Source organism: Ambystoma mexicanum, chromosome 10, assembly GCF_040938575.1.
Source record: "Ambystoma mexicanum isolate Mex_15411 chromosome 10, UKY_AmexF1_1, whole genome shotgun sequence".
NCBI classification, from domain to species: domain Eukaryota; kingdom Metazoa; phylum Chordata; class Amphibia; order Caudata; family Ambystomatidae; genus Ambystoma; species Ambystoma mexicanum.
In genome coordinates, this window is record NC_090932.1 from 364,779,743 (window position 1) to 364,807,659 (window position 27,917).

A 27,917-nucleotide genomic window follows, 5' to 3' on the forward strand; every position below is an offset into this window, starting at 1 on the left:
ATTTCCCCAGGCCGAGAAACATGGCTGGGAGGCCCACATCCAGGAGGTCCGCCGGGACGGAAAGAGATACCAGGGGTTCTCAAAGGAGAGGAGAAACAGCGGCACATAAACTAGAGCCTGAGGAGCTCATTTTTTGCATGGTTTTCAGCCACCATGTTACCCTGCGAGGTGCTGTCAGAGTCGTGGCCTTGGCTTTTCACAATTGCCAACTCAGTGGGTAGCAGAATCGCATTAAGCAGGGCTTACACATAGGGTGCATTGAGAATGGGAGTGCCTTGTGCAGTGAGGTAACCTGTTTCCAGAGGGTCCTGCAGTCGTGCGAGAGACAGCATAACGTGAATATCTGTGTATATAGTGGCTGTGCATTGTGTGGCGATCGTGCAAATCTGTGTGAGGACAATGAGTTCAGCAACTTGTACTGATGGGAGCTGAAAAGCTTTAAATACTTCAAAGAAGGTGCAAATGGCAAAACCTGCTTGGAGACTACCTTTTGAATCATTGAAACAAGATCCGTCCACAAAGAGAATGAGGTCTGCATTTGGGAGGGGGATATCCTTGAGGTTGGTTCATGGTAATGATGCAACGTCAACTGCTGCAAGGCAGTCATGCGGGTGACCGTCATTGGGTGTGGGTAGGAGGGAGGCAGGGTTCAGTGGGGCACATCTGAGAGTGATGTTGGTGGCAGAGAGAAGCAGTTTTTCATATTTGCTGAGACACACAGCAGATAGTGTTGGGTTTTGCCCCTGATGAGTGCTAATTCAGAGGGTGGTACTGCTAGGACGACTTTTATAAGGAGAAGGGCAGCTGCAGCTACCGCTCTTGAGACATTTGGGAAATACAGAAGCAACAGTGTCTGTGAGCTAAAATAGGCTACAGGGTGTTGTAGGTCCCCATGCTTCAGTGTGAATACGCATAAGGCATACACCTCTTTCTCGGGGCGGGAGCAATCAACATGGTAGTCTTTATCTTGGCGAAGGATGTGGGAGCATGAGGAGACCATGTCAGGTTGGGAGTCATGTAGCATCTTTTGCATAGGTGCAGCAGTGCAGGGATAATCGATGATGCAGGGGCGACAAATTGCTCATTCCAAAAAAGGAGCGTAGCTGCCTTTTTAATGGCGGGCATGGGGCATTGTAAGATGCAGGACACTCGGGAGGGGGCCTGGGGCCTAGCACTGTGGTAAATGTCATGTCCTAGGTGACGCTCAGTGGGTAGGCAGAGCTGCAATTTTGCTTTGTTCACTTTGTGACCATTTTCTGCTAGGGCTGTGAGTAGCACTTCGGAGTCTGCGAGGGAGAGCTGAAGGAAAGGTGATAACAGTATGTCATCCACGTACTGGATCATAGTGGAGCACCCCGGGAAGGTGACATTCTGGATGGCTTCCAGCAGAATCTGGGAGAAGAGAGATGGGGAGTCAAAGCCCATTGGAAGGGACCTGTAGATGAGCTGACGTCCATTTGTCAGTGAATGCAAAGAGATACTGAGTGTAATGGATGGGGACAGAGAAGAAGGCAGAGGCAAGATCGACGCAAGTGAAAAATTGGACGTTGGGCCGGGATACAGAAGAGAATGGTCAGGGGGTCTGGGGCCTCCGGATGTGAGGGCATTACTGCTTTATTAAGGGGGCGCAAATCGTGAGCAAAACCGAATTTGCCGGTGCCCTTTTTCTCAATGGGAGTACCTGAGTATTGCACGGGCTAGTGGTGTAATAGGGAATGACCTGATCAATGAGGCAAGAGATGAGTGGTTTGATACCTTCTTCTGCTCGAGGGGATATTCTGTAATGAGACACGTGCAGGAGAGGGACTTCTGGATTGAGAGTGATGCGAACAGTTTTAGTGAGAGAATGTGTCCTACTTCATTAGCTGCCCAGAGGGTCACTGGCACTGAGTCAATAAGCTGTTGTACCTGTGTAGTTTGTGCGAGTGTGAGGAGAGAAGGAGGCTCTGTAGGAGGCTCTGGGTTAGCTTGAGGAGAAACATTCAGCTTGCCTGAACATCTAGATATATATATATATACCATCAGGAGAACAATAAATGGTACAATGCATGATCAATGCCCAACATTTGCAGGTGAGCTTCTGGCTAAATTCCATGTCCTCCAAGAAATTAACCTGAACCGAAAAACTGCAGAGACTAGTTAACTAGGATACACCAATGAATAATCTGAGGCTTTGACAGATAATTGGAATGGGTTCTTTGGAGTAGACACATGAAGATGACTTAAACACACATAGGATTCTTGGTCATGCAAATGAGAAGGGTGGTGAATGTGATTTGTGTATTTTGTCTTCACAGACAAGCAGGAATGCAAAGGAAATGTATTTTGGATTTTTTTTTTTTTGTAAAAGGGGGAGCTTCAAGGAAATTCCTCTTTTTACAAAGGAGTGATCTTTTCAACTTCCAAAAAAGGCATGCCCTTAAACTAGGCTTAATCACAAAGATAGATGGTATTAGAAATGGGTGAAGCACCTTTTCTATTTGGGGTAAAAGGGAAAGGGGTTGGTGAAACTTTTAATGTTTGGGGTGACCGAGAAGGAGAGGAGGAAATAAGAATCAACAGGCACCAATATCCCCTGAGCTCTCAAGCAAAGGCCAAGACATCTTTAAAGAACCTCTTGGAGGCTGCACTGTGAACTCCAGCTCAAAATCCAAGCTAGAGTTTGATTTTTAGAGAAGTCATGAGAATCATGCAGAGTGGCTATAATTACTGTCAGTAAATTTGAGGGACCGGCAGCCACTTTTTTTTTTAGTAATTTCATGTATGCCTGTAAGATAACCCCAATGCTTGGAGAATGAGGAGTTAATCAGTGGGGATGAGTTGGGAACCCGTGCAATGCTACATTTCTTCACACTAAAACTCAACACAGGGTTCCATCAATTGACCTGATGTGCAGACTATTCTCTGCGGGGATGAAGGATAGCTTGGGGGCAACACGTTTGTCTTGAAAGCAAGACAATGCAGATCAACACGGGTTTGAATCCCGATCCTGTGCTTAGAAACCACTTGTTGCTATTAAGCGCGTTATAAATCTAATTATACCACTGCATTGGGACTGCAAATTAGTTTGAACAATCGAAAAAGGGCTGTGTTTGAGGGAACAAATGAAAATATTTAGCACACCAACCCCAATTTGTCTGTCTTACTTTCTCCTTGAAACTATTCCACTCACGTTTATTAAAAGTTTTTTTACCAAGAATCGTGTACGTTGACACCACTTGCCACCTGCCTTGTATTTAACTCCCACCAATTGTACGCAACATCTCTTGCAGATTACTCTTTTGCTAGGTCATAGACCTCAACATGTGATTACATTTACATTCTGTCAAACTGAATAGCATAACCAGTTCAGCTATCCGGCTATGATCTGTGTTAAGGCAGCAGGCTTGATCCTTCTAAGATAGATTAATTGTTCACCCTTGAATGAATTACTGGTAGCATGTGTTCTTTTCAGCACTACTGAATGGCTAGTCGTCAGTTACGAATGCTTTAAAAAAAAGTTATCCTCTTATGATGGATTGTGTAACTCGTCAGTTCGAATTGTAAATGTGGCTTAGAACTCCAGTTCTGGAATTCATGGACTATATTGATACTACCATTTTAAAATGCAAGTGGTCAACAAGAACACTTTATGTCCTGTTTGATTTGAAACTCCACAAGCTTTATTATAATATTTTATTTATATTATAATAGTTTATTTATAACATGCTTAATGCTCAGAGGTTTCTAAGTGCGGACCCGGGGATCGAACCTGTGTTGCTCTGCGTCGTCTTGCTTCCTAGGCGAGCACGTTGATCTGTTAATTTACTAGAAAGCCCCATCTGTTCATGGAAACATTTAAAAAATCCAGTTTTAACATTCAGGTTCCTGGATCTGTCTACCATCGCTCGCTTCTCGTCAAGGATGTGCCTTTCACTAATCAATATTGCTTGCTATGTAGATGTGAGGTAAGGAGAATAAGTGCACAAACGTCTGATGGGCTTGCAGCCAATAAGGCAGCTCAGAATGTAGCATTACCTTATGGTGGTGTTGCCGCTGCTCTTCTGCCCCCCTCCCTTACCCTCCATCCGTGGAGCAGCGCGACACCACCACCTGCGCCCCTCCTTACAGTCGCTTGCCTTCCTCCAGTCTCTTCCTAGTGGCCAGGCTTCCTACACTCCTTCCTGGCCCACCTCTTCAATTTCGTAACAATGACCATCATGGAAAGGAAAAATAGGCTAGAAGTCGTTCACGTCACCCTTTTTCCATGGTGGGCATTTTTTCTTATATTTTCTTTTTACCTGGTGAAATGGTTGCAGTGCAATGTTAGAACTTAAATAAGTTAGTAGCAGCCCGGCTAGCATGCCAGCAGGGTGCTAATAGTTAAAACCCTCAATGGGTGGGGGTGGCTTTACAGACAGTTAATGTCAACAGACCCTTGGTTAATGCCCTTGCTTTCCTCTGGCCTGTAACTTGGGCCCTGGGCCATGATCAGGCAGTAATACCCCACCTTCATCAATGGTTTAAAATAAAAAAAAAGTATTACATTTCAACAAACAATACAAACCAAACTTGCAGTGCATACAATAACATTATGAACATACATCACTTCAACATGTCCACTGCTTCTCCCCCCACCCCCCTTACGAGCCTATACCCTTCCATGTTCTGTTTCTGCATCTTGTGATAAGGATTCATTCTCCATATTTTCCGTTGGGTCTCGTAACCCAAATACCTCTGCTATTAATTGTTTCCAGGCTATCAGGGTCTCAGCCTCTTCCTCCCCCTACCCCCCCTCTGACATTACTTGCATTCTGCCATACTACAGTTTCCGCTTTGGCCCATTTCTGTAGATCTTTCCACCATACTTCTACTCGTGGCCTCTGGCATGCCTTCCACCCCATAGCAATTCTCCTCTTTGCAAGTGCATACGCGAAGTCCTTTAATTTACTCACATGCTTGAGTTTACGCGGTCTCGGAAACCCTCCCATCAAACAGTCCCACACTGTATCCACCACAATTTTGACTCCTTTTTTAGCCAACTTGTGCTTCACCTCGCCCTAAAAACGCTCAATGACTGGGCATGACCAAAACCATTCTGGCAATTTCCTCATATTTGGGGCATGCTTGTCGTCCTACATTTTTGAATTTGGCTATTCTCTGGGGCGTCATATACGCCCTATGGGTTACAGACAGTTGTATTTGTTGCAGTCTTGCATTTCTCAACACTTTTTTTGTGGTACCCTTGGGCTCGTTCCCACATCCCATCACTCATTGGGGCCCCTACTTCCTCTTCCCAGTCCCGTCTCAGTTGTGCCACTTCCTTCCCCACCTTGGACATCATCAGCTTATATATCCTAGATATCTCGTGTCCCCCCTCTGCGACGTCGTATATTGTCTATGGTAGTGTCCGGTTCTTCCGCTAGTGCTACTTCAGACCATGTCTCCTTGATTTACCGCACCACCGTGTGGTATGTAATATTGTTGGGTGTCCTGACCCACGTTTGGACTATTATGCTGCAACATTTGGTGCTGTGGGCTTAGGAAATCCAAGATGGTGGAAAAGCCCACATTTGCGCCAGGATCCAGGAAAACCGCGCAGTTTTTGAGCACACCAAAATGGTCGCCTGACCTACCACCCACCAGTGCGAGCGTGATGGGCCAGGAGTGCCATGGATGAAATGTGTGCCAAAGGAAAAACAGCAGTGTCGGTGGCTCAAAAAGCGCTTTGAAATCACCTTTGTTTCTCTGAAATGCAAGCTAAAAATGCCTATTTTAAACATTGCAATATATTCAAAAATCTCAATGAACACCAGCAGACATTTGGCAGAATGTATTCTTGTGTGCATACAAAATCTGGAAAGAGAAAGAGCCCAAAACAATGTTTATAACAAAACTGGCTGAGCTGTGGATGTCAGCAGCTGAAGTGAAATTGGACTGAAAGACACTAAAATCTAAATGTTTTAAAATAAATGAGTGACCTACTGTTGAGTGTCACATAGTTTGCAACTGTTAAATGTCATAGTTTTGAACTTAGAATCAGCGTTCTAGCTGCATGTGTAAAAATTGTAAGTTTGATTTGGATGAAGAAAAACTGGGAACAAAAGTGACATTTGGCTGAAGCTTGGCTTGAAGAGAGTGAATTGTGCCCGGCAACTACCCCCCGACAGGAGTTGAAACTTGCTCAGCCACTCTTCCCAGGCCTGGCTGCATTCTGCTGCCCCCACCAAAAGGAGATGACACCTCCCTGATTGAATCAGGGGAGGAGCAGCTGGGGACTGCAGGAAACTGAACAATGAGCCTTCCTTGGCTCAGGCAAATGTTAAATTGGGGGGGGGGGGTCATAAATGGCTTCCTCTTGAGAGAAACGGGGAGGGGCAGTGCCTCTGTGAGAAACTTGAGTTGGAGGAAGTGGACAAACCAGAAATTCCACCATGTGCTTTGTGAAACCACACCCCTCTGGACCAGAGCATAATTTTAAAAAGACGGATAATTCATAGTACGGACTTGTCAAAATTATATAATTAATATCATTATTCTTGTGATGTTTCTGTGCACATTTTAAGAGGTGTTAGAACTCTGTACCATGTTCTGAGGCAAAACCCCATGAATTATGGAGATTGCAGACACACAGGGTTCACGCTACAAAAATGAAAATTTACTGGAATATGTGTAGAAAGGCGGTGTACATCTGTGTCATGTTTGGTAAAAATCCAATATTGGTAAACCAACCAAAAAGTGCAAAATGTTGTCATTTCTTAATCCAAGCTCTTAGAAACATCAGAGTTGGAACAGAAACTACCTTATGTGATATATGATGTGTCATATGTCATGTCAACCACTTGTGTATCTGGGAAATGTGTTTAGTTATGAAAATGATTTTCTAATGTAAAAGCAAAGGGGAGTGTTCTTTCTGTATGCCATAAAGATGACACCTGATGACTCACTGCTCCCTTCTCAAATCAGGTCAAAGAGAAATCCTTGACCTATCAAATCATGACTGGGGTGGGCACAGAAAGTTAGCATCCACACCCATTTTCAAAAAACATAAAAAGAGCCACTGGAAGCCAGACGGGGACATTCATTTTCCAACCTTCAACTGAATTCCTGCGCAGCACTCTGACGGAGAACTCCAGAATCCAGAACTCCAGAGATCCAGAACTTCACTCCAGAACTTAAAGCAGAACTTAAAGAAGAGAGGCCTGGACCACCAGCTAAATCCTTTTCAGCAGGCCTTCAGAATTCAGCAATCCAACCAAACTATTCTACAGCCGGGCGAGCTGTTGGATTCTTGCCAAGAACTTTTGCCAGAACCAGTAGCAGACCCAGAAAGCAGTGCTGTATCCAGAGAGACCAGACCAGACCAGATCGCTGTGAGCAGAACCAGAGATCCAGACCCGACCAGCAGAGCAGAGCTGACCCAGATAGCTGTGACTTCAGAACCAGCCGCCTGGAGTCCAGTCCCAACCTGACCAGACCCTGACGGCCTATTTCAAATTCATAGTGTGAGTACTCAGCCAGAACTGTGCAAAACCAATCTCTTAGCTTAAAATAATCTGATTCAAAACATTTGAACATGTCCAGAACTGCATCATAGGAATCGTGTGTCCCTTCTCCGATTTTAAACCTGTAAAAGTGTAATTTTGCCATTTTGAATCATTATTTAATTTCTGAAAATCTACCTTCACGAAATTGTCCGTATCTCTTGAACTGTTTGTGCTAGAAGCGAGATTTACCTTTCATTTTAAAGCTAAGATTCTAGGCTTTCTAACGAATTCAGAACCTTTCTATTCATTATACTTTTTCCGTAATCGCGCTCGACGCACTCGGAAAAAGTGCTGCGATTTGGCTCAAATTTCTTCAAAATAGCAGCTTCTTGCTTTCCTTTGCTGAAATTTGTTTGCAAAATGACAATCATTCATAGAGCATTGCTAAATTGATCCTGAACTAATTTAAAGTAGCTATCACCCACCCTGAATCTCTGATAGGGAATTAAAAACCATTTTTAGCATATTTTACTTCATTGCCACCACATTTAAAAGGATTTTGCCTGTGTTTTAAAATTATCCCTGTGATCTAAGCTTGCTAGGGGGGAACTGAACTACATTTGATTGTATTCCTGAGAACTGTGTGCTCTCCCTTCCATCTTCTATTGCATAGGGGGGGGGGAGTGAATTGCCACCAGGGGAAAAGAACATATCATCTCTTGTGAAACCCTACCAGTTATTTCTGTACTGCATTCTTTCCATCATTGTTTTTCCTTGAAACCATAAAAGCATTCTCAGTTACCTTTTCCTCCCTATACTAACTCTTAAGTAATTAAATCGGCGTGCTAGTGTAACATCACCCAGTGTTGATCACTGTCATATTCTTAAGTGTGATATCAAATATTAATTTATTATAAAAGTGTAATGTGTATATATATATTGTTTAATTTTTCCAATAAATCTTTTAAATTGCAAAACAAACCTACTTCTTGGCTCAGTGAGGGCAGGGGGATTCAAAGAGAGGGGCGTTATAAAAGGGTTTATCATCCAGAGTATAACTTGTCATAAAAATATATAAATAAGGGCTTCCCTTGGGCGTCCCAGACGAGGCACTGACTTAGTGGGATTGCTGAATTGAAGTCATTTACCAATATACTGGCCCGTATGTAACCCAGTTTCTTCCTCTAGTACCGCAAAGTCCCTTATGTCCCCCTCCTGCCATATATCGCCCATGGTCGCTATCCCGACCAGTTCCTAGTGTTTCCTAATCATCATCCTTAATTGCTTGTCTTTTCCGGTCAATGCCACAAGTGGTACCTGTGGGGAGCACGGGAATGAATTCACCATCAGCTGGCAGGCCGTGCGCCATATCTTCCACCCTAGCATCATCATCATCCTTGGGTGCCCTTCCATGTCTGCCGTAGGCAGCCACATCATTTCCTTTAGGAAGTATGGGGCACAGTCTTGTCGAAACAGCCTGGACTCCGAGGTTGGCTCTTCAGAGAGCCATTTAGCTACATATTGCAGCTGGCTTGCTATGTAGTAAATTTCATAGTTCAGCAGTTTTATGCCCCCTTTTTCGTATGAGTTTTGTAGCTTCCAAAGGGCTACTCTATTCCTTGTCCCATGCCAGAGGAAGTCCCTGCACATGCTTTCTAATTTAGCAAAGGTCCGCCTTGTTATAAAGTATGTAATATTTCCAAAATAATGCAAGAGTCTCAGTGGGACCACCATCTTCAACATTGCCCCTCACCCCATCATCGCTAGAGGTAGTTTCACCCAAAACTTCATACTATTTCTAATTTGCCTGATTGCCTCCTCTGTGTTATACTGGTGTTCCTCTTCTACCCTATGGTATATATCTATTCCAAGATATCGGAACGTGCACACCTCCCATGGTATCTGCAGAACCGGTAGCTGTTCTAGCGGGGTCCCTTTATACCTGCCCAGTGGAAATATACTAGATTTTTGGGTGTTCACAGCTATGCCAGACAGCTTTGCATATCTCTCCATCACTTCCAGAATGTACTGGAGGTTTTCTTCTGGGTGCCTTAAGTATAACATGTCATCCGCATACAAAGAGATGATGCGGTTCCCCTCCTACAGCAATGCCTATCTGGCCATACTGTTGCCTCAAGTATATAGCCAAGGGTTCCAGGGCAAGGATATACAACATAGGAGACCACAGGCATAATTGCCTAGTACCGCTACGAAGTTGCCACCTCTCCGATATCACCGACCCTGTTTTAACTGTAGCCAACGGCACGCTTTATAGCATTTTGGCCCACTGTAAGTACCCTGGCCCTATTCCATAGCCAGCCAGGGCCGCCATCAGCCACGGCCATTTGACTGAATCAAAGGCCTTTATTGCATCTAGCGATACAATTGCCAGTTCGCCTTCGTCTTCATTTGCGTTCTCATTGGCTCGGTGGAGTCGCCTGAGATTGTTGGATATGTTCCTGTTCGGAACATAGCCAGTCTGGTCGGGATGTATTAGTTTAGCAATAACCCTCCTCATTCTATTTGCCAAAACAGCCGTCAATATTTTACTGTCTTGATTGAGCATTGACAGGGGTCTGTAATGATCCACAGTTATGACCGGGCTTATTAGGTTTGGGCAACTGTATAATTGTCGCTTCTCTGAGGGACTAGGCAGCCTACCCACTTCATACGCTTCATTCAACATTTCTAAAAGCGGAGGAAGCACTTCATCCTTATGTCTTATAAAATTTACTTGGGAGTCCATCAGTCCCCGGGGTTTTGCTAGTGGGCAACTGTCTCACTACTTACAACTCCTCTAAGGTAATCAGGGCATCCAGCTCCTCCCGCTCTTCAGCACTGATCTGTGGCAGTCCTATATCTTCCAGTGTTTCTGCTATTTCTGTGCAGTCACTTTCCTCATCATCTCCACCTTCATCAATGGTTATTGCTTAAATATTCAGAATGATGCTAATTAGTATTGTTTTTTTTAACTTTTTTGTGAACAGGCTGTGAGTTGGACATGGAAAGGAGGAGCTGTACTTTTAAAGTGAAGGATGATTTACTGGAACACCTGCTTTTTCTGCGAACGGTAGGCCTGCTTTTGTCTTAAATTACTATTTTCCAGTTAAAAGTGCACTTATTTACTTATTTTGTTAGGGGCTAGTGTATCTCTTTGCAACCACTTCATGTGTATGCATCTGGGATGCAACATAGGTTGGTCCTGCGTACCTTGGACTGTTCCACCATTAATGAACCTTCCGAAGGTTCACCTACAGAAAACATGTTAAGACTTCTACTTCTTCTACATAGCCACATTTGATAGTCTTCTCTGTGCTGCACAAAGTTGTCAAAGGCCCAAGGAGCTTGAATGTTCATGCCCACCATATTTAAAGGTGTTATGGGTGTTAATGGGAGTTTCCACTTTCCACATTTACTAGAATTGTGCATTGGTGGCATGCCTTGATCTGAAATGCTCACCTTTACATCATCGGGACCATAGTGCTGACAGAGCAGTTGGATGATCACCAAACAAATATTAATAAAGTATGATTGTTGCATCACTCCCATCCCAGTAAAAATACCTGCAAAGAATATCGTCCCTCCCATTGCATCCCCAGATGCAAGTTTCCTTTTTTGAATATGCCGCTATTCAACTCCTTTCCTACTCCTCTCACTGTTCTGGCAATCTATTTCCCCCCTGGTCTCTTCAACCCTTCGTTCTGTGATCTTCACTTTCTCCTTCAGGCACTGCTTATTGACATCCCTGTTGACTTACTTAGGAACTTTTCCCAAGCTCTCTGCAGCCACCTGCCTTTAACGTAACTCCTTATCTGACCACTCCCTCCAATACCAGCCATACCACTTTTGTGGGAACTCTCTTGACCTTGTTGATCCCTCGCCTCTTCTGACCCCTCTCCCTATGATCTTTTTCGTTGCCATTACGTCCCTCTATGCCTCCTCTCTTCAATGACTAAGAGGACATTCAGGCAGGACTCTCTCTCCCCTATCTTGATGTGAGGACCCCTCTTCTGTGGCTCTCCTCTATTCAAACCTCTTCCATTGACCATGCGTTTCTGACATTCACTATGCAATTGTGACTCCATTAGATGAACGCCATCCCGCTCTCGCATACCTTCAGTTGTCTTTTTCTGGCATGCACATTCCAGACCCCTACTTACTTACCACACCTTCAGATTTGCAGCTGTCTTACCCCTTTTGAAGAAACCCTCTTCTGACCCAGAAAACTATCTACCAGTCCCCCGGGCCCCATTATTTAAAGGTCCTCATGCGGGTGGTCTTTTAACCAGATCCGTAAACACCTTGAGGATAATGGCCTTGGAGATTCCCTTCACACTCTACCAACACTGCACTCATGCTTTTCTCCAACCTTCTTGATGCTCCCCACTCCAAACTCTTCTTTACTCCTCCTTTTTGGACCTCACTTGACACTTTTGGCACTGTCGACCACTCCTCTCCTTCTCACTCTCCAAGACGTTTGGATTTGCAAGTCTGCTCTGTCCCGTTTTACCCATCACCTGGATGGCCAATTCTTTAAAATCTCTGGAATTTGCAAACCTCTGATCCCCATCCCTCTCTCTAAGTACCCACCTATCCCCAAAAGGATAAGTCTTTAGACCCCTGCTCTTCACCCTCTATTACTCTGCCCTACAAACACTTCTTGTATTTTGGCTTTCATGATCAATTTATATGACACTCTATTCCTTTTCCTCTTTCCCCGCCCACTTGCGCCCAGCTATCTTGAAACAGATTACCAACTGTTTAACTGCAATTCCTCAATGGATGGCTCTATGCTGCATCTGTAGAAATCTTAAAAAATGTAAATCCCTTTTTCTCGCTTCCAATGCCATCCTTACTCTCCCCTCTTCTCTCCTTCGTGCCTGACCACCTTGCTCTCTTGCGCAAGGCTTGCAATGTTGGGCCCCCTTTTTGATAGCCGCTTTCGACTGTAACAATTCATCACTACCATTGCCTATCCTTCTCGTATTAAACTCCTCAGAATGACAAATGTTTGTCCTTTCCTACTAACCACTCTTTGTGAACTCTAATCTCCACTTTGTACTCCATAAACTCAACTACTGCTCAAGCCTACTTCTTGGCCTTCCTATTAATTCCTTCCTCTAGACAAAGCCTCAACTTTACTACATGTTTGCTGGCTCTCCTTGCACAATCGCTCCATTTTCAAATTCCTTTGCCTAATCTTTGCTATCAGTGGTCTTGCTCCTCAATACCTGTCTGATTGTATCTCTGTTTACTCACCGTTGCGTTCCCTCTGATTCTTCTTTGCCCTTCGCCTCCCTGTCCCATGCTGCCTCTTGCTTCCATATGAACCCGCTGCCCATCCCCATCCTAGCCAATTTAACCGAATATCTCTTCAAAACTTGGTGTAAACTTCACTTACTTACAAAATAGGGAGCTCCCACTGTCCTCTTCCCCCATCCTCCTCCCTGATCCCACCTCTGCCTCCAGTTACGGTTCATAATGTAACTTTCTATATTTATATAGTACTCTTTAGTTCAAAGCACTTGTTCCCTTGGATTAATGTTACCTATGTAAGTTGTGTCATTAATAAATATATATATTATTGTGCGGCAGTCGCTGTTCTTTAATTAAGATGAGTATTGAGATACATAGGAAATCAACAAAATTAATTGCTAATAACTTTTGAATTGTATGATGGATTTAGCTGAAATTTGAAATTGTGCAGACAAAATTATAGGTATCTCATGATGCATTAAAAGCAACAATTTTTCTTTTCTGTGGATGCAAGAGATAGCCGCGGTTATAACTGGAAATAGCAGTGGCTATCCGAAAACAAAGTGTAAAAAAGGGGGGGGGGCATGAAATGACTCTGGCTGGAGGGGGAAAGGGGACAGCATGTGAAATTGTGGAGTCTAGGACGCAGGAAGTAAGTTTGCCACAAAGACATTTTCAATAACATGGCTATGGAAAAAATGGCCAATGGTCGTGGCTATCGGTCTACATGGCATACACAGTTGTGCCTGCTGTTGGCCGTAAATTAAAGCGTTTGAAACAGGGATGTGGAGGGGTGTAAAATTTCAAATGACAGCATGCTAGAGGTGGGTGGGGAGGAGGAAAAAGGACGGCATGTGAAATTGTGGCGTCTAGGAAATGATGATTTTGCAACTAAGGAATTTTACATTAACCACGGCTATAGCCACGTTTATAACCGCAGCAATCTGCCAAAGATGCAAATTGTAAGTGCGTCACAGGAAGTATAGTATAGATAAGCACAGAATGTGCAGGGGGGCATGATGAGGGAGGGGGTGTATTTGTGTGGGAGGAGGGGTCGTGGGGAGGATAACAGATATTATAAGGCTATGTAAAGAGCATAAACACTGTTGAAAAGGGTGCATTTTTGGTTTTCTTCAAATGACATGCGTTTATGAAAAACAAGCACCTGGAAGTGGCACGCAAGTGGGCTGTTTGGCTGCGGGAGATTCAGTCTCGGATTGTGTTTTCTTGAAGCGCTGCCTTTCTTTTCTAACTGCCGACCAGCGCTGGAGCGTTCGTGAACGTTGGGACCATTGAGTCGGCAAGAGGAAGTTCTGTGGGCTCATTTGCCCCGTAACACGCAGCTTCTTGGTTGACATTGGTGCAGTACCTTTGCCCAGTGTTGTGACTTGGAACTTGGTTTGGGACTTGGAACTTGTTTTGGGATTTGGGGACTTGTGCGGGAGACTGCGATGGGTCTCATGGATAGGATGCATTACTGATTCCCCTTATTTCTATTCCTTTGCAGAGTTGTCTGTTTTCCAGATCTACTATCTGGACTCCGCCCCCCCGGCCCACTGCTCTCACACGTATTTAACTTCCCGTGCTTACGCACCCGGAAGTGGCACGCAAGTGGGCTGTATGGCTGTTAGGGTGTGCCGGGGAGCTGGGGCAGTGGGATATTAATCCACCAAATGCCCTTGGGGTAACTAGTTTATACTTTATCCTTTTTCTTTATTTAAATTTATTTTTCTGTTAAAGTAATATTTCCTGGGTAGTATGGCAACTGTGCTGCGCAGCGGGAAAATATGTGCACTAAAGACCTCAGTGCCCCCACTGACCCTGGAAAACAATCCGACCCCTCTATGTGTTGGAATATAGATAAAATCCTTCAGGGAAATGCATGAAACGCATGAAAGTCCCCATATGGGGGAGGGGAACGAAGCACAAAAACATGTGATTACTCCATTGGATACGATTACTCAAGAAGAGAGTCTAGGGGGGCGAATGTAGAGGATGATGACGGGGAAAAAATGGATGTTATTAAACAAGAGGTGGAATTTTCCTACATGCACTCACAAATACACACAAAAATGGGTGCCCAATCTTTGGGGGAGGAAGATCTATCCTTCGTGCCTGCGGGCTTGTCCTTTGACTCTCAAATTCCTATTCAATCAAGCTTTTTGAGTGTAAGAGAATCATTAAATCAAAAACTAACTGAGGGGGCAGATAATATGCCTAAGGAGATAAACCTCGATGTATCTATGATGGGGCAAGCAGTGAGGATGGAATTGGGGAAGCGTGCTAGGCTCTCAAGCGGCCCATCTACGCCTGTTAAAAATGGCTCAAAATGGGATTGACCACGTACACCTGTTTAATACACTTCCCCAGCTGAGGACCCTAACACCATATAGAGTCTTCTCGGCAAATGCAAAATTCCCCTTACCATCTGCCTCTATATTTACAGACACAAGAAGGCTGGGGAGGGGAACACAAGAGTGTCATGGGGGAGCAGGAGGAACATACACCATTGGAGAATCTGGTGAAGCCAACAGTGCCCTTCCCATATCAATAATCCACCAATTTCAGGGGTTTCCCTCACGAGTTCCCCGATTAATGACAGCAATGGTAAATTCGAGGAATCTCTTCCAGTGATTTCCAGGATACTGAACCTTTTGGATAAAGGACATGAGCTTACACTCTGGGAGATGAGAGATCTGAAAAGGATTGTATTGGATACCCAATTAAAACTTAGCAAAGTGGAAGGTTTCCTTATGGGGAAGGACGATAATAAGGTACCCCCAAAGAAGACAGATATCCCACTAATTCCAAAAACCACTAACTCACAAGGATCCCAAACCTTCGTTGGTGGAAAGGAAGGTTTGAGTTTTGCAAGTGTGATACCCTTGGGGATTGCGATGAACATGTCGAAGGAAAAGAATGGAAGCAATGCCCAAACTAGAAGGGGAAAAAAGGTCATGGAGGCACTCGAGGATCTATCAGTGAAAATGTCCATATTGGAAAAAGGTATGCAAGTGCTGATAGGGAACTCCATCCCCATAATGCCTTTGAGACCGGTAATGCCACCTCATGAAGAGGATACCAATCCCATTGATACCCCTGACAGCCCATCTGTCCTAATTAAAATAATGGACTCTGTTGACGGCATAGGGGAACAAGAGGAGGAGGGAAGTGCCAGTGGAAATGGTTTTTCTCTCAAGGAGACAAAAATGTTTTGTTTTTTATGGCAAAAAAAAAAAGGCTGATGAAGAAGGGATTTACCACCTCGAAGTCAGAAATTCCTAAAAAAGAATCTAAGGTGCCCCTGAATGAAGTTGCTTTATCTGACTTAATACAACTTAATGAGGAAAGTAGGATGGCCCTGCAACTAAATAATGATGACACTCTGAAATCTATCCCGGGAGCAACCCAGGGAAACAATAAAAATTAAAAAAAATTGAAAAAAATAAAAAACATAAGAAGCAGGGGGAAGACATGATACCTTATGCAGATAAGACAGAAGGTACTGATAATGAGAAAGCACACTCACAACAAATGGGGGGGGGAGAATAAGGAAATAAAACAGTTTCAGCGCTCTCATTTCTATAAGGTTTTAGAGAAATCGACATCTCGCAAGATATTACCACAAGGCATCCCTAACCCTATGGCTGAACGCCCAATGACCTCAGCAGAATCCAACAGACTGGGCTTTTCCTCCATACCTTGAGTTCTGACTTCTGCCCCCGTACCTACAGGGACCTCAAAGACCTCGGGGCAGACGTTATTGAGGGGAAAATGAATTCCAACCCAGGGAAGTCTCAGTCTGATGAAGCGACGAATGAGGGGCTTATACCATCCTTGAAGGGAGATCAGCAGCCCCAGACAGGGAATGAAGGGGAAAATGTGAGTCTCAGTGACATCATAAAAAGGACTATGATGGCTCTCTTACCCGACCTGGCACTACTGGGAAACAAGGCTATGCTGGGAAGGGACCACGAGAAAAAGGGAAATCCAGTTTGGCTACCGGTGCAACGTCTAGCTCTTACGCGCCTGGGGGAAGGGGTACAGAAAAAGTGCAGTTGCATCAGGACCGGTGGGGACTGAGGGAAGAATATGAAAGGGTTCCTATAAAATCGACTGACGACCAAGGAATGCCTCACTTCAATGGTCCACAGGAAATGAAACATTCCTTACAATATGAATTGGCTAGGCCCCTTCATGTTAAGGATAGTGATTTAAGGAATACAATATGGCGAAATGTTTCATTCCCGGAATATCCTAGTATTCTTCTTTATAACCTGTGTGATATTGGAGGACCATCCTCTCTGAATAGACCTCGTGTTTTGTCACTATTTAACGAAGTTCCCCTGCTTGAGGCGGATTGCATCTGCTGACATCTGCTTAGTGGACTTTATCCATCCCTCACACCCTGACCATGTCCGTATTGTTCCCAAATCACAAAAGATATTTGATATGATAATACAGGAGACGGAACAATTCAATAGAATGGGTTATGATATCCTGAATTTCAGTAATGGTTGGGAGAATGGAAATGTCCAGGGGCTACAAAAAGTTCTGATATACCCAGGGAGGAAGTAAACAAACGAAAGGAAAATCATTTGGCTCATAAGGGGGAGGAGGTCCAGGACTGGACTTGGCTTGCCCAAACCCATAGAGTGTCAATATCCGAAATGCAAAAGATGAAACAAAAGCTTTAGTTTTACTAAAGGAAAAAATCACTGGAAATTGCTCTCATGGAATTCAAGGGGTTACTCAAATATGGTGAATTCGGGGGCACTGTGTGAAAAACTTAAATCATTTGACTTGTTTTGTATACAGGAGACGTGGCTGATTTCCCCTATACAATTAGATGGTTTTGTGTTTAAACATCTTTTAGCTAAAACGGGGCTACGTGGAAGACCAGCAGGAGGTTTACTTACTTCGGTCAAGATTGCATCTGGTACACGAGTCCTGGAATCAATGGAATTAATGAATATTGCACTTGTTGTATTGGAATATGGAAGTAACTCACATCCTCAACTGATGCTTGTGCTAAATATTTATTGGAATCCCCACCATTGGGTAATGTCATTTTGCATCTGAATAATTGTATATCTGCAATGTTGCTAAAATACAGAGGAATAGATATAACTGCAGGTGATCTCAACTCAGAAATTAAATATGGACAAGGCATTGGGAAAAAGAGGGGTGCGTCAGTAATAAGGCCTAACCTGACCACGAAAAATGCTGAGGAGCGTCCCTTTGCGATTAAACAGAAGATAATTAATGGTGAGATCTGGAGGAATGTTTGACTATTGGGGATTGAACCACATTAATGGTCTATTTAATTCCTCCCTTCGTGAGCATACATGGTCGAATGGTGTTTATAACTCGCATATTGATCACATTTTCATTTCAAAATCTCTATCTGCTCTATGCTTAGAACTTCTTATAAATGATACAAACATGAGCGATCATAGATTTCTGGAGATTAAAATGGCTTCTAATATTGTACCATCCGGGCAAAGTGCAATGCAGAAGCTTTCGGCAGTATCATGTGGTCAAAATCGTATAACCTGGCATGAGGGGAATGTTAACAAAGTTAACACCGTCTTTGTTCAAGATTATAAAAGTATGCCATTGTCTTCTAGACTGCAGTGTTTTTCGGTATCGAATTTTACAGAATACATTAAAGACATGATAGGCAAATCTATAAAACAAAGTAAAGATGGTACTATGAAACCCATTCACATACATGCATAAGACCCTTTGGTAAGGCAAAAAATAATCTTGCCAATCGCCAAATTAGAGCAACCCTGAGTAGCAATCTGACCGAGATGGAAAAAAAGACAAATCCTCCAAATTAAACAAACCAAAAAAAATTGGATGAAAAACCATAAGATTGTTCTGCAGGACAATGATAACATCACTATGCTAGCAGCACTAAGGGGTTTGTCGGGACGTGAATTTTGGTGCCTGATAAACACACTGGAAAAACGACAGGTCATAATTCAGTCGGTAAATGTACAGGAAGATACTTGGGGAAAACATTTCAATACTTTATAAAGGTAAAACTGCAATGACGAAGGAATTACTAAAGATAAAAAAAGGGCTCTGGCATTTCAATTTCTCGATCGAGGACATTGAATCCCATACTAAGAGGGCAAACAATTCAAGGGTGGCTGGACCTGATGGGTTGACAAATAATACCTTGAAGAAGACCCCTGAACAGTGGGCGAAATCGCTATTTATTCTCTTTAATTCCATCATACAGTTCAGGGTAATTCCTCAGTCTTGGAGAATATCTTATGTCGTGCCCATTTATAAAAAGGGGGACAGAACCTGCCCAACCAACTACTGCCCGATTTCTATTATGGACGCCGACTCGAAGATCTTTGCGGGGCTGGTATTACAGAGAATAGTGGAGTGGGCGGATTCTAACAATATCTCAGTGCCCCCACAATTTGGTTTTTGAAAAGGGATGGGAACTGAGATAGGGGGATTGACCATCTGTCTACTATTAGAGAAGGCATGCAAAAAAACTGCAACCCCAATATACCTCGCGTCAGTCGACCTTTCGCTCGCCTTTGACAGGGTGAGACTCTGGACAAAACTAGCCCAAATGGGGCTCCCCTCTCGACTTCTAACAATCCATATTAATCTTCATGAGGACACTGCAATCCAAGTGAGACAGAACATGTCTGGCGACCTCTCTAAAATAATTCAAACTAACAATGGTCTCAGACAAGGGTGTTTGTGTGCCCCAACCCTTTTTAACCTTTATACTGAGGGCGTAAATGTCCCTTTTACGACCTTCTCCTTTGTTTCCCCAAAGATAGAGGGCATCAAAATATGCTGGAATGCATATGCTGACGATCTTCTCTTGGTTGACAATACTCCCGTTGGTCTACAGCAAAAAACGTACGGCACTGGCAACATATGTGCATGAAAATGCATTGATTATAAATGAAAAGAAATCAGTGGTAATATCCCTCACTACCAGAAAGAAGAATATAAACTACAAATGACTAATAAATGTGTTTCCCCTAGTAAAAGTAAGATCTCTGTTATCTGGGTTTTCCGGTCTTTGGGAGTGCTTCCATACAGTCTTACTGGAATTTCTATTTGGAGAAAGCAGACAAGCTTATCCTCCAAATGAAGGTTTCTGGCAAATACTGCAAATTCTCTATTATTCCCCTGATCAGGTTCTATACTCTGAAAGTTGTCCCAAAATTATTATATGGTCTTGAAATTCTAGCGTTTGAAACCACGCGGATGGTACAGAAAATGGAATCCAAAATATGGCGGAAAATCTTTTATCTGCCCCAGAGTGTTCCTAAATCTGTAATTCGTTATGAATTAGGTCTTATCTCATTACATATGAGAGTTAAGTGGAAAAAAATGGCACTATACCGGAATCTGATTGTATCCAAAAATAACTGCCTTTACACTCTGTTAGACTGAGAAGGGGAACTAGCAAATCGAAGTGGATGCTGAAGCTACAGAAAGATTGTGTAGATCTCCTTGAGACCATCAATGTATCGCACCAAATGTTGATTCTTAACCCGGTGGGGGTGAAAAAACGGTTGCAATGGCTAGATTGGGCTAATACCACGGAAATGGTGGCCGCCTCCAAGATTTACAAATAATTAATTGATGATGGGAAACAACTAGGCATGTTGGAATCCTATTTCACCAAATTCCCGGAACCAACGAGGAGAGCGGTCTACTTGCGTGTCTGTTTTAATGTTCTTCCTACGGGGGAAATACTCGAAATTAGATCTGGTACGGGTCAGAAAATCCCCTGTCGTTTTTTCCACTGTAAAACTACGACTGAATCACTTGAACATCTACTTCTACATTGTGAAACAATCTCTCCACAGCGACTAACCTCCTTTGGTAAATTTGTCCATGACCCCTCAAGGGTATTTACTCATTTATTATGGTGGCACATGCTCCATGGGAAGTTAAATGCACTAAAGCTAGCCGTGGTAAACTTCTTAGTAGAAGTGTGTGGTCTGGAACCCTAGGAAGAATAAACTAGCATTGCAGTGAAGTTCCATTTGATCTCTAAAGATATTTGAATGTAAAGTGTGCCTCTTTCTTTTCTTCACTTGCTTTGACTTCATGTCTCTAAATTTCAAAAATGTAAAGCACTGCAGAAGAGATATTTTGATTTGGGAACCTAAATGAATGAAAAGGGTGTTCCTCATTCTGCCCCTTGGATCCTATGTTTCCTCGATTCTAAAAATGTTAGACACTCGCAAAGAGATTGTATACTGTTTTTGGATTGATATATACTTGGAAGAATACTGAATATGTGTGTTAATGTTTCTAATACCTGATTTCTAATAATATCGCATATTGTTTTAGACTGGTTAATATCTGGAATGATATTGTATATCTGTTTTAATTTTTAAGTTTTGTGTCAGAGTTTGTAAAGGTTTCATTTGTATAAACCAGATACAAATAAAAAAAGCATACCATGGCATTTTCAGAACCACGATTATAAAAAGAAATGGAAAAAGTCCTTCTTTTGACACCTACTCCATAAAATGGATAATAAAAAGATTATTAATCCATTTATACAGTCTGTGTACCTTCTTTCTATTTATATCACTTGAAGGGTGGTTATGAAAAGAACTGTTTTGGGGGTGATATGATATATTTTATTTATATTGCGCTCGTACACGGGTGTTTCAGAGCACGACCAGGCAAAGAGAGGGTAATAGGGGAGAAAACAAAAACGACGATTTTACTAGTCCAAGTGACATTGAGAACGCGCAAGTGCATGGGTAAGGGAAAAGGGGGGAAAGTGCATGAGAGGGGGAGAAATTGGAAAGTGCAGAGCATAGGAGAGAACAAGATAAATAATAAATAAATAAGGTGCTCAAAGTGAAGGTTAGTCAGATAGGGTGTATCTGAAGAGTGGGTGGGGGGACTGTATGGGTACAGATACAGGCCCTAGTGCAAGGGCTGGCCAGGAGGCAGTGCAGGAGGGTGGCAGGGTGAGCAGGTACCTGGGCCCGAAGGACAGAGGGTGGCCAGGTGCAACAGTGCCGAGAGAGAAAGCAGATCAGCAGGGGAGAAGAGGGGCAAAGGCAGAGGCGAAGAGGAAAGGCTTGAGGAGCTTCAGGAGCCGTCAATGGTTCTCCTCAAGTTTCAAGGTAGCAGGGGGGCAGTTCCAAAGGGCCAAAGGGAGGCCCCAGCCCAAGACCGAGATCTACCCCCAGTTCATTTCTTTGAAAGACGACTGACCCTGAGGGAGTTACAGGTAGAGGGGCAAAGGGCTTGAGAGGGGAGGTATTTACGAAGGGATAGTTGAAGGTATTTTGGACCCAGGCCCCAGAAAGCCTTGTGGACAATGCAAAGAGTGTTACATCTTTGCATCCACTGGGAGCCAATGAAGGGATTTCAGAGCTGGAGAGATACGATCCCAGGGCTAGAGGCCAAGGACAAGTCTTGCAGTCCTGTTCTGGATTAGTTGTAAAGGGCGGAGACTGGAGGCAGGTAGATTTAGAAAGGGGCTGTTACAGTAATCCAACCTAGAGAGAATCAGAGCTTGGGAGACAGTGAGCTTCTGACTGAAGGAGAGGAAAGGAAAAGTTCCTCTAGAGAGGTGCAGTAAGAAGTTTGACTTTTTAGAGATGTCGGCGATGTTTGCGGAGAAGGAAAGTGTGGAGTCAAAGATGACCCTGGGGTTCTTAGCTTCGCAGGTAGGGACAGGAGGAAGGCCAAGGGAGGCCGGCGAGGGAGAGAGGGTAAAGGATGGAGAGGGTGTACCAATGAGTAGGATCTCAGTCTTGTCGGCATTAAAACAAAGATAATTGGCGGCACACCAATTTTGAATGGCTATTAGACATTCGGAGATAAGGGAAGGAGAGGAGGTGGCTGAAGGAAGACTGAAAATGAGTTTGGTGTTGTCAGTATAGCACTGGAAATTTGAGCAGAAAATTGAAATGCAGTAGGTGAGAGTTGCCAGGTATTGGTTGAAAAGCCAGGGCGAGAGGTTAGACCCCTGGGGAACACCACAGGTAGAGAGTGGAACTTGATGGGTAGAACTTGATGGGAAAACATCAGGGTTGGAACACGTAACGAGGGGTAAAAGAAAGGGAATGTACATAAACAGGGCTTGTGTTATTGGTGTCCTGCCTCTGTTGTATGTTTTTTGTTAATTTAATAAACTTGTTGTCAACTGACCAAGTTTTTCTGTGTCTTTTTTTTTTTAATGTGCAACTGGTTAAATACTTTTTTGAAAAACATTTTTTACTTGGAGTGCAGTCCTCGGCGGCTAATCCTTTCTGTGTGTGTATAATTTTTTTTTTCTCCAGCCTGGGCCAGTGTATACACAGGGAAGTGTGAGTCACACTCCCAGTCAGTGTGTTTCACGGCAACGATGGGCAATCATCAGAATCACCAGAGTCCACAATTAAGAGTTAAAATGTCTTATTTCAAAAACGAGTGATAAAATGTCCATGCAGCTCCTCAAAATCGGCAGGGGAATCAACAGCAAAAACCACGCGTTTCGCAACAACTCGTTGCTATTTGTTTTTTTTTTTTAAATTGGATTAATTTTTTTATCTGGGGGAAAACAATTACCACTCAAGAAAATAAATCCTCATGGTGCATGGTGGTTGGAAATGGCAACTGCCCACTCTTCTAGGGTGGAACCTCCCACGACAATCTTACTGTGGCAAACGAGACAAGAGGACTATGCACTCCGCTGGCGGAAGAAGCTGCAGCCCCGCCAGATGGTCCTGGAGGTGGTGTAGAGGGCAAGAAGGTGGGTGCGGCACTGTTGTTATGGCATGCCGTTTGAGGTCTGTGGGCCATCTTCTGCTTCTAGTGTGCCTGCTGGTAGGGCTCTTCTACCCCATGCCAGTGCATGCAGACGAAATGTTGGATGAGCACTGAGTGTCTGAGACTCTGGGATGGGGCACTGAACGGCCCCTGTTGCATGACTTTGTAGCAGAAGGTATAGCGGACCTCCTCCACCTCAGTTGTGCTGCGGTGCTGTTTGCACAGCTCTTCTGATCGGGGGAGGGTGTGTGGGAGACAGAGTGGCTGTCAAGGCATAACCCGTAGGGTCTGATGGACCGATGACTCGCTGGATGTTGCTGCTGCTATTGTCATACAGGGAGGAAAATGTATCCAGGAATAAAAAAGGACAAGACAAAAAGGACAATGTAACTTAAAAGAAAAAGGTTTAAAAAAAGAAAACAAAAAGCTAAACTAAAGAATAGACAATACTGACAGATGGCAAGACAAGGGGAGGAGGTTTAGGAACAAGGGAAGGTAAGCGGAGATATGAAAAATTGGTTGCTGGTTTGGAAAAGCTCTTGCAGTTGTATCTGTCTCCAAGCAAGACGATGAGAAAATATTACAAGTTCCATGTGGCTGTGGTGGATTAACCGCGGTTATGCAAGCGAACCAATCGTAGGCCGCATTGTGTAGCTGCGGTAACTGTCAATGCATCTACGCTGTGGGCGTGGCTCAGATAGCTGCGGTTACCATGTGGGCATAGCCACGGGTATTTAAGCAACCAATGGGTCTTCTGTTGTGCGGGGCACATTATAAATGTGGCTATGCAATTTCTGTTACAGCCGCAGTAATGATACAGGTCAAGGGGTGTTTGCCTTTTTTAGCTGCGGTTATGTGCTGTGGAGCCAGGAAAAAATGACATGTCTAATAGTGAGACCATTTTCTTTTCACAATTTGAATGAGTTGGATGTGTTTGATAGTGGTCTGCCCTGGGGTCATTTCTTTGACAAATGTAATTTTTTGATGTGTTTCATGTATGTTATTTAGCTGTGAATAAACTGCACGTATCGTATCCTCTGGTATTGGGCAGCCAATAGGACGTTTTACCTTTTGGATGGTTTAGGTAACGGTGGCTATAACCATTGGGTTGATAGCCACGGTTATCGGATTACATTTGGCTCTGTTATAACCGCGGCTATACAGTTAAGGTAAAAAATTGCCCCAATGAGAATAGTAGTTTAATAAGAATGTGCGATTGGTTGATGCAAGGCTCATTTTGAAAGGTGATATAGTACTGGTAGGTGGTATTTATTTTACATGGTCTTGAGGGAGAGGTGTGTTAGCAGATCTGAAGTTGAAAAGTGCATTCATACTGTTAGTGGTGGACAAAGAGGTTTAGACATGGTAAAATGCAGACCATTTCAGAAGCAGGTGGTGACGACTTATTGACTGGGCTATCAGGTGATGAATCTTTTTGTTTAGAAGATTGTGGAGGAATAGATAGTTTTGAGAATGGGACTAAGCGATGTGGAAGAAATGGGTATTGTTAAAAAAAAAAAAACGAAACAAAAAAAGATCAATATAGAAAGACCACTCAGTGACCGCTCAGAGCGGTCTTTCTAAATCAAACTGTCATGCCCGTACCGCACGAGTGCGCGGAGGGGCTCACAGGCTCACCAGGACCCGGAAGTTCAGTCGGGGGAGAAACAGTGAATGTGTGCATGTTTGTGAGGGGAATTCTTGTATGGGGGGAGGCAGCGGGGACAGAGGAAGGAGGTCATGGGGAGTGGGGGTGGTGAAATCCCTAGATTGCTAACACCTCCTGCCCGAGAGGGTGGGGGCAAAGCTATGTCATGTTTTTGTATTTTGCGGGCTGTCTAAAATTTACTGGGCGACCTGCAAAAAGCAAAAATGTGACATGGAAACGGAGAATATAGGTGACCTCTATCAAAAGCATTGGCTTACATTTTTGTTCCTTTTTTTTGGTTTTCTAACATGACTCTCGATGGAGTCTTTGAAAAAGAGGTATGTGCTCAAGCTGCGATCAGATGTTTGTGACTGGGGGCACAGGATATTTTCTTTTTGGGACAAGAAAATTAATAGGCCATCTAAGAGAATAGCAAAGCGAAATGTTGTAAGCTTTTCTGAATTCTTTAAAGGACTGTAGTGTAAAGGGAGTAGCATAGGGGTTGTTGCTATTATACATTTATTGGCTATAATTTTGACATAACAAAACAGCTCTTTTACGAGCCACCTATAAAAGGTATTTAATATTGAAAATGTAGGGAGCTGCGTTTTTTTTTTGTATTACCCACAAAACAGTTGTGGTTATTCTGTAAGGGTAAAACAATGTTTTCTTCATAAATGTGTATATAGGTATATGTGTGTAATAAGTCATCCTTAAATGGACTATTTTCGGGTACACCGAGTGCAGTTTGTCAACAAAATTGGATTGTTGCTTTAATGTTGCCAAGGAAGAGTGCATTTCCTTCATCAGTTGGATGTACTCCATGTCTATAAAGGTTAGACATATAATAAAACGTAATGTTGGTGGTCCACTTCCATTTTTTGAGGCAGACTTATGTTGGAAAAAATTGTGTTTTGATTAAAGTTCCATGAGTTTTTCCTAGTGTTGTATGAGGCATGGGTCTGTCCGATTATGAAACATGTTCCAAATGACTGCCTCCACAATGAATGAGTATGACCTCTGGTAGCTCTGTGCATATCGGACTCGGCAATTGCAGAAGAAACTGGCACCATTGCATTCCTCGCAATCCAGACCATTTAATTCTAAAATCAGGTAAACCCAGATCCATATCAAATTTTGCTTCTGAATTTTGCTACCCAAAACTCCCAAGGGTCTCCCAACTAACCACAAAGTTTTAGCTCCAGGCCGTGATGTCTGCACTCAGTGACTGTCTTCTTGAAAATGGATTCTCGTTTGAAATTCAAGTATTACTTGCAGTCGGGCTTGAGTTGTTCTGTGGTTGCAATTGGTTGTTTTGATTGTTTTCATTTTTGTCATTGTGTTCTTCTAAGAGATGGGTATGTGTCGAACATCTTGCAAGTTTGGGAAGTTTAGTCCTGTTTCATTGCAATTGTTTTTTCAAAGGTTTCATAGGCCCAAATTTGGAACTGTATACTGTGCTGGTGGTGTATGCTTGGCACATGTGAAAATGTGGTGCTTTTGCAAAAGTTGACAGTGAGGGATACATGTTTTGTGAATAGTTAAATATTTCAGGACTGCTTTTATTGAGTTGGGTAAAAGGAACATAAATACATTTTAACTTTTGGGGCATTGAAAATTAGAAAAGTTTTCTGAGATGTTATGCTGTGCAGTATGTGTGCTTCGAGAGGATTGGGTCCTCCGACGTATTCCATATCTATGACAGGTAATGTCCACAGCTGTGCTGCTTCGGAACATTGTCTGCGTCCTGCGTCGATGCGCCATCCCCGAGGACCTCCTCTGACGGCCGACATCACCCGATGTGATAAGTAGAACGCACGACGCCCGTAGCCTCAGTTCCGTTTTTTCCGCGAACGTGTTCGCTTCGTGAATCTCGGTACGCCTCAACTCTTTGGAGTTTGTTGTAGTCTTCTCAGTTCCTTTGAACCTGTTCGGTTTTGTGACAACCTGTTAGTGAAACGATGTCTACCTCGTCTTCCACCCCGCGTCCGGGCTTCAAGAAATGCGGGGACTGTGGGTCCAAGATGTCGGTCACGGACTCGCACAACACCTGCCTCTGGTGCCTCGGGGAGGCCCACGATACAGACGACTGTCGACTGCCAGTCGCTCACGGCCAAGGCCTTGCGGGAGCGCAAGAAGTTGTTGTCGGTAGGTCGGGTGTCTAAGCCCCGGAAGTTGAGGTCTACGGGGCTTTCAACGGATGACTCGAGAGTCGACTCTCCGTCATCGTCGGAAGTCCAGTGGGTCACTTCGAGGCATTCCTGGAAGCACTGGCATCGGTCGCCTTCCCCGTCCTCTTCCGAGGACTCCGCCCGTCGGTGGGTCACTTTTCCCACCATGGAAGCGACACCGGAGGAATGGGCAGTGGGGTCGGCACCGGTCGAGAGACACCGCCCGTACGCCTTCAGGCTCGGGTGGTCGGCACGGCTCGCGGGAGAGGTCCCGCTCGAACAAGTGTAGCCGTTCTCGCCATGCCTGTTCCAGTCCCGGTCCTCGACGTGCTCGAGACTGCGTGATCCTGTGCCGTCTTCAAGGAAGACGTCAACGCCTGTGGCGCCGAGTTCGTTGATGATCTCTCTTGAGGCTCCGCCTCCAAGGGGGTCGTCGGCGCCTAGGTCGTCGAGAGACATGCTCGGAGCTCCGACTTCGAGGCCTGTGTCGATGCTGGCGGCGCTGCAGCTGACGTCGACGCCGATTCTCTCGGCGCCGACTTGTTCGGCGCCCTTGATGCCTTTCGAGGCAGTGGTGTCAGAGGGGTACCGTGGTAC

The 27,917-nt window shown here is 44.0% G+C and overlaps 1 protein-coding gene across 1 annotated transcript in view; it reads left to right on the forward strand.

Annotated features, from left to right (window-relative positions):
* LOC138491435 (nucleoplasmin-like) overlaps positions 1-27,917 on the forward strand; it is a 405,174-nt gene that overhangs the window by 107,614 nt on the left and 269,643 nt on the right. Inside the window, exon 3 of the mRNA XM_069617951.1 lies at positions 10,454-10,536. Coding sequence (XP_069474052.1) covers positions 10,454-10,536 — 83 coding nt within the window. The remainder of the gene's footprint in view (positions 1-10,453; positions 10,537-27,917) is intronic.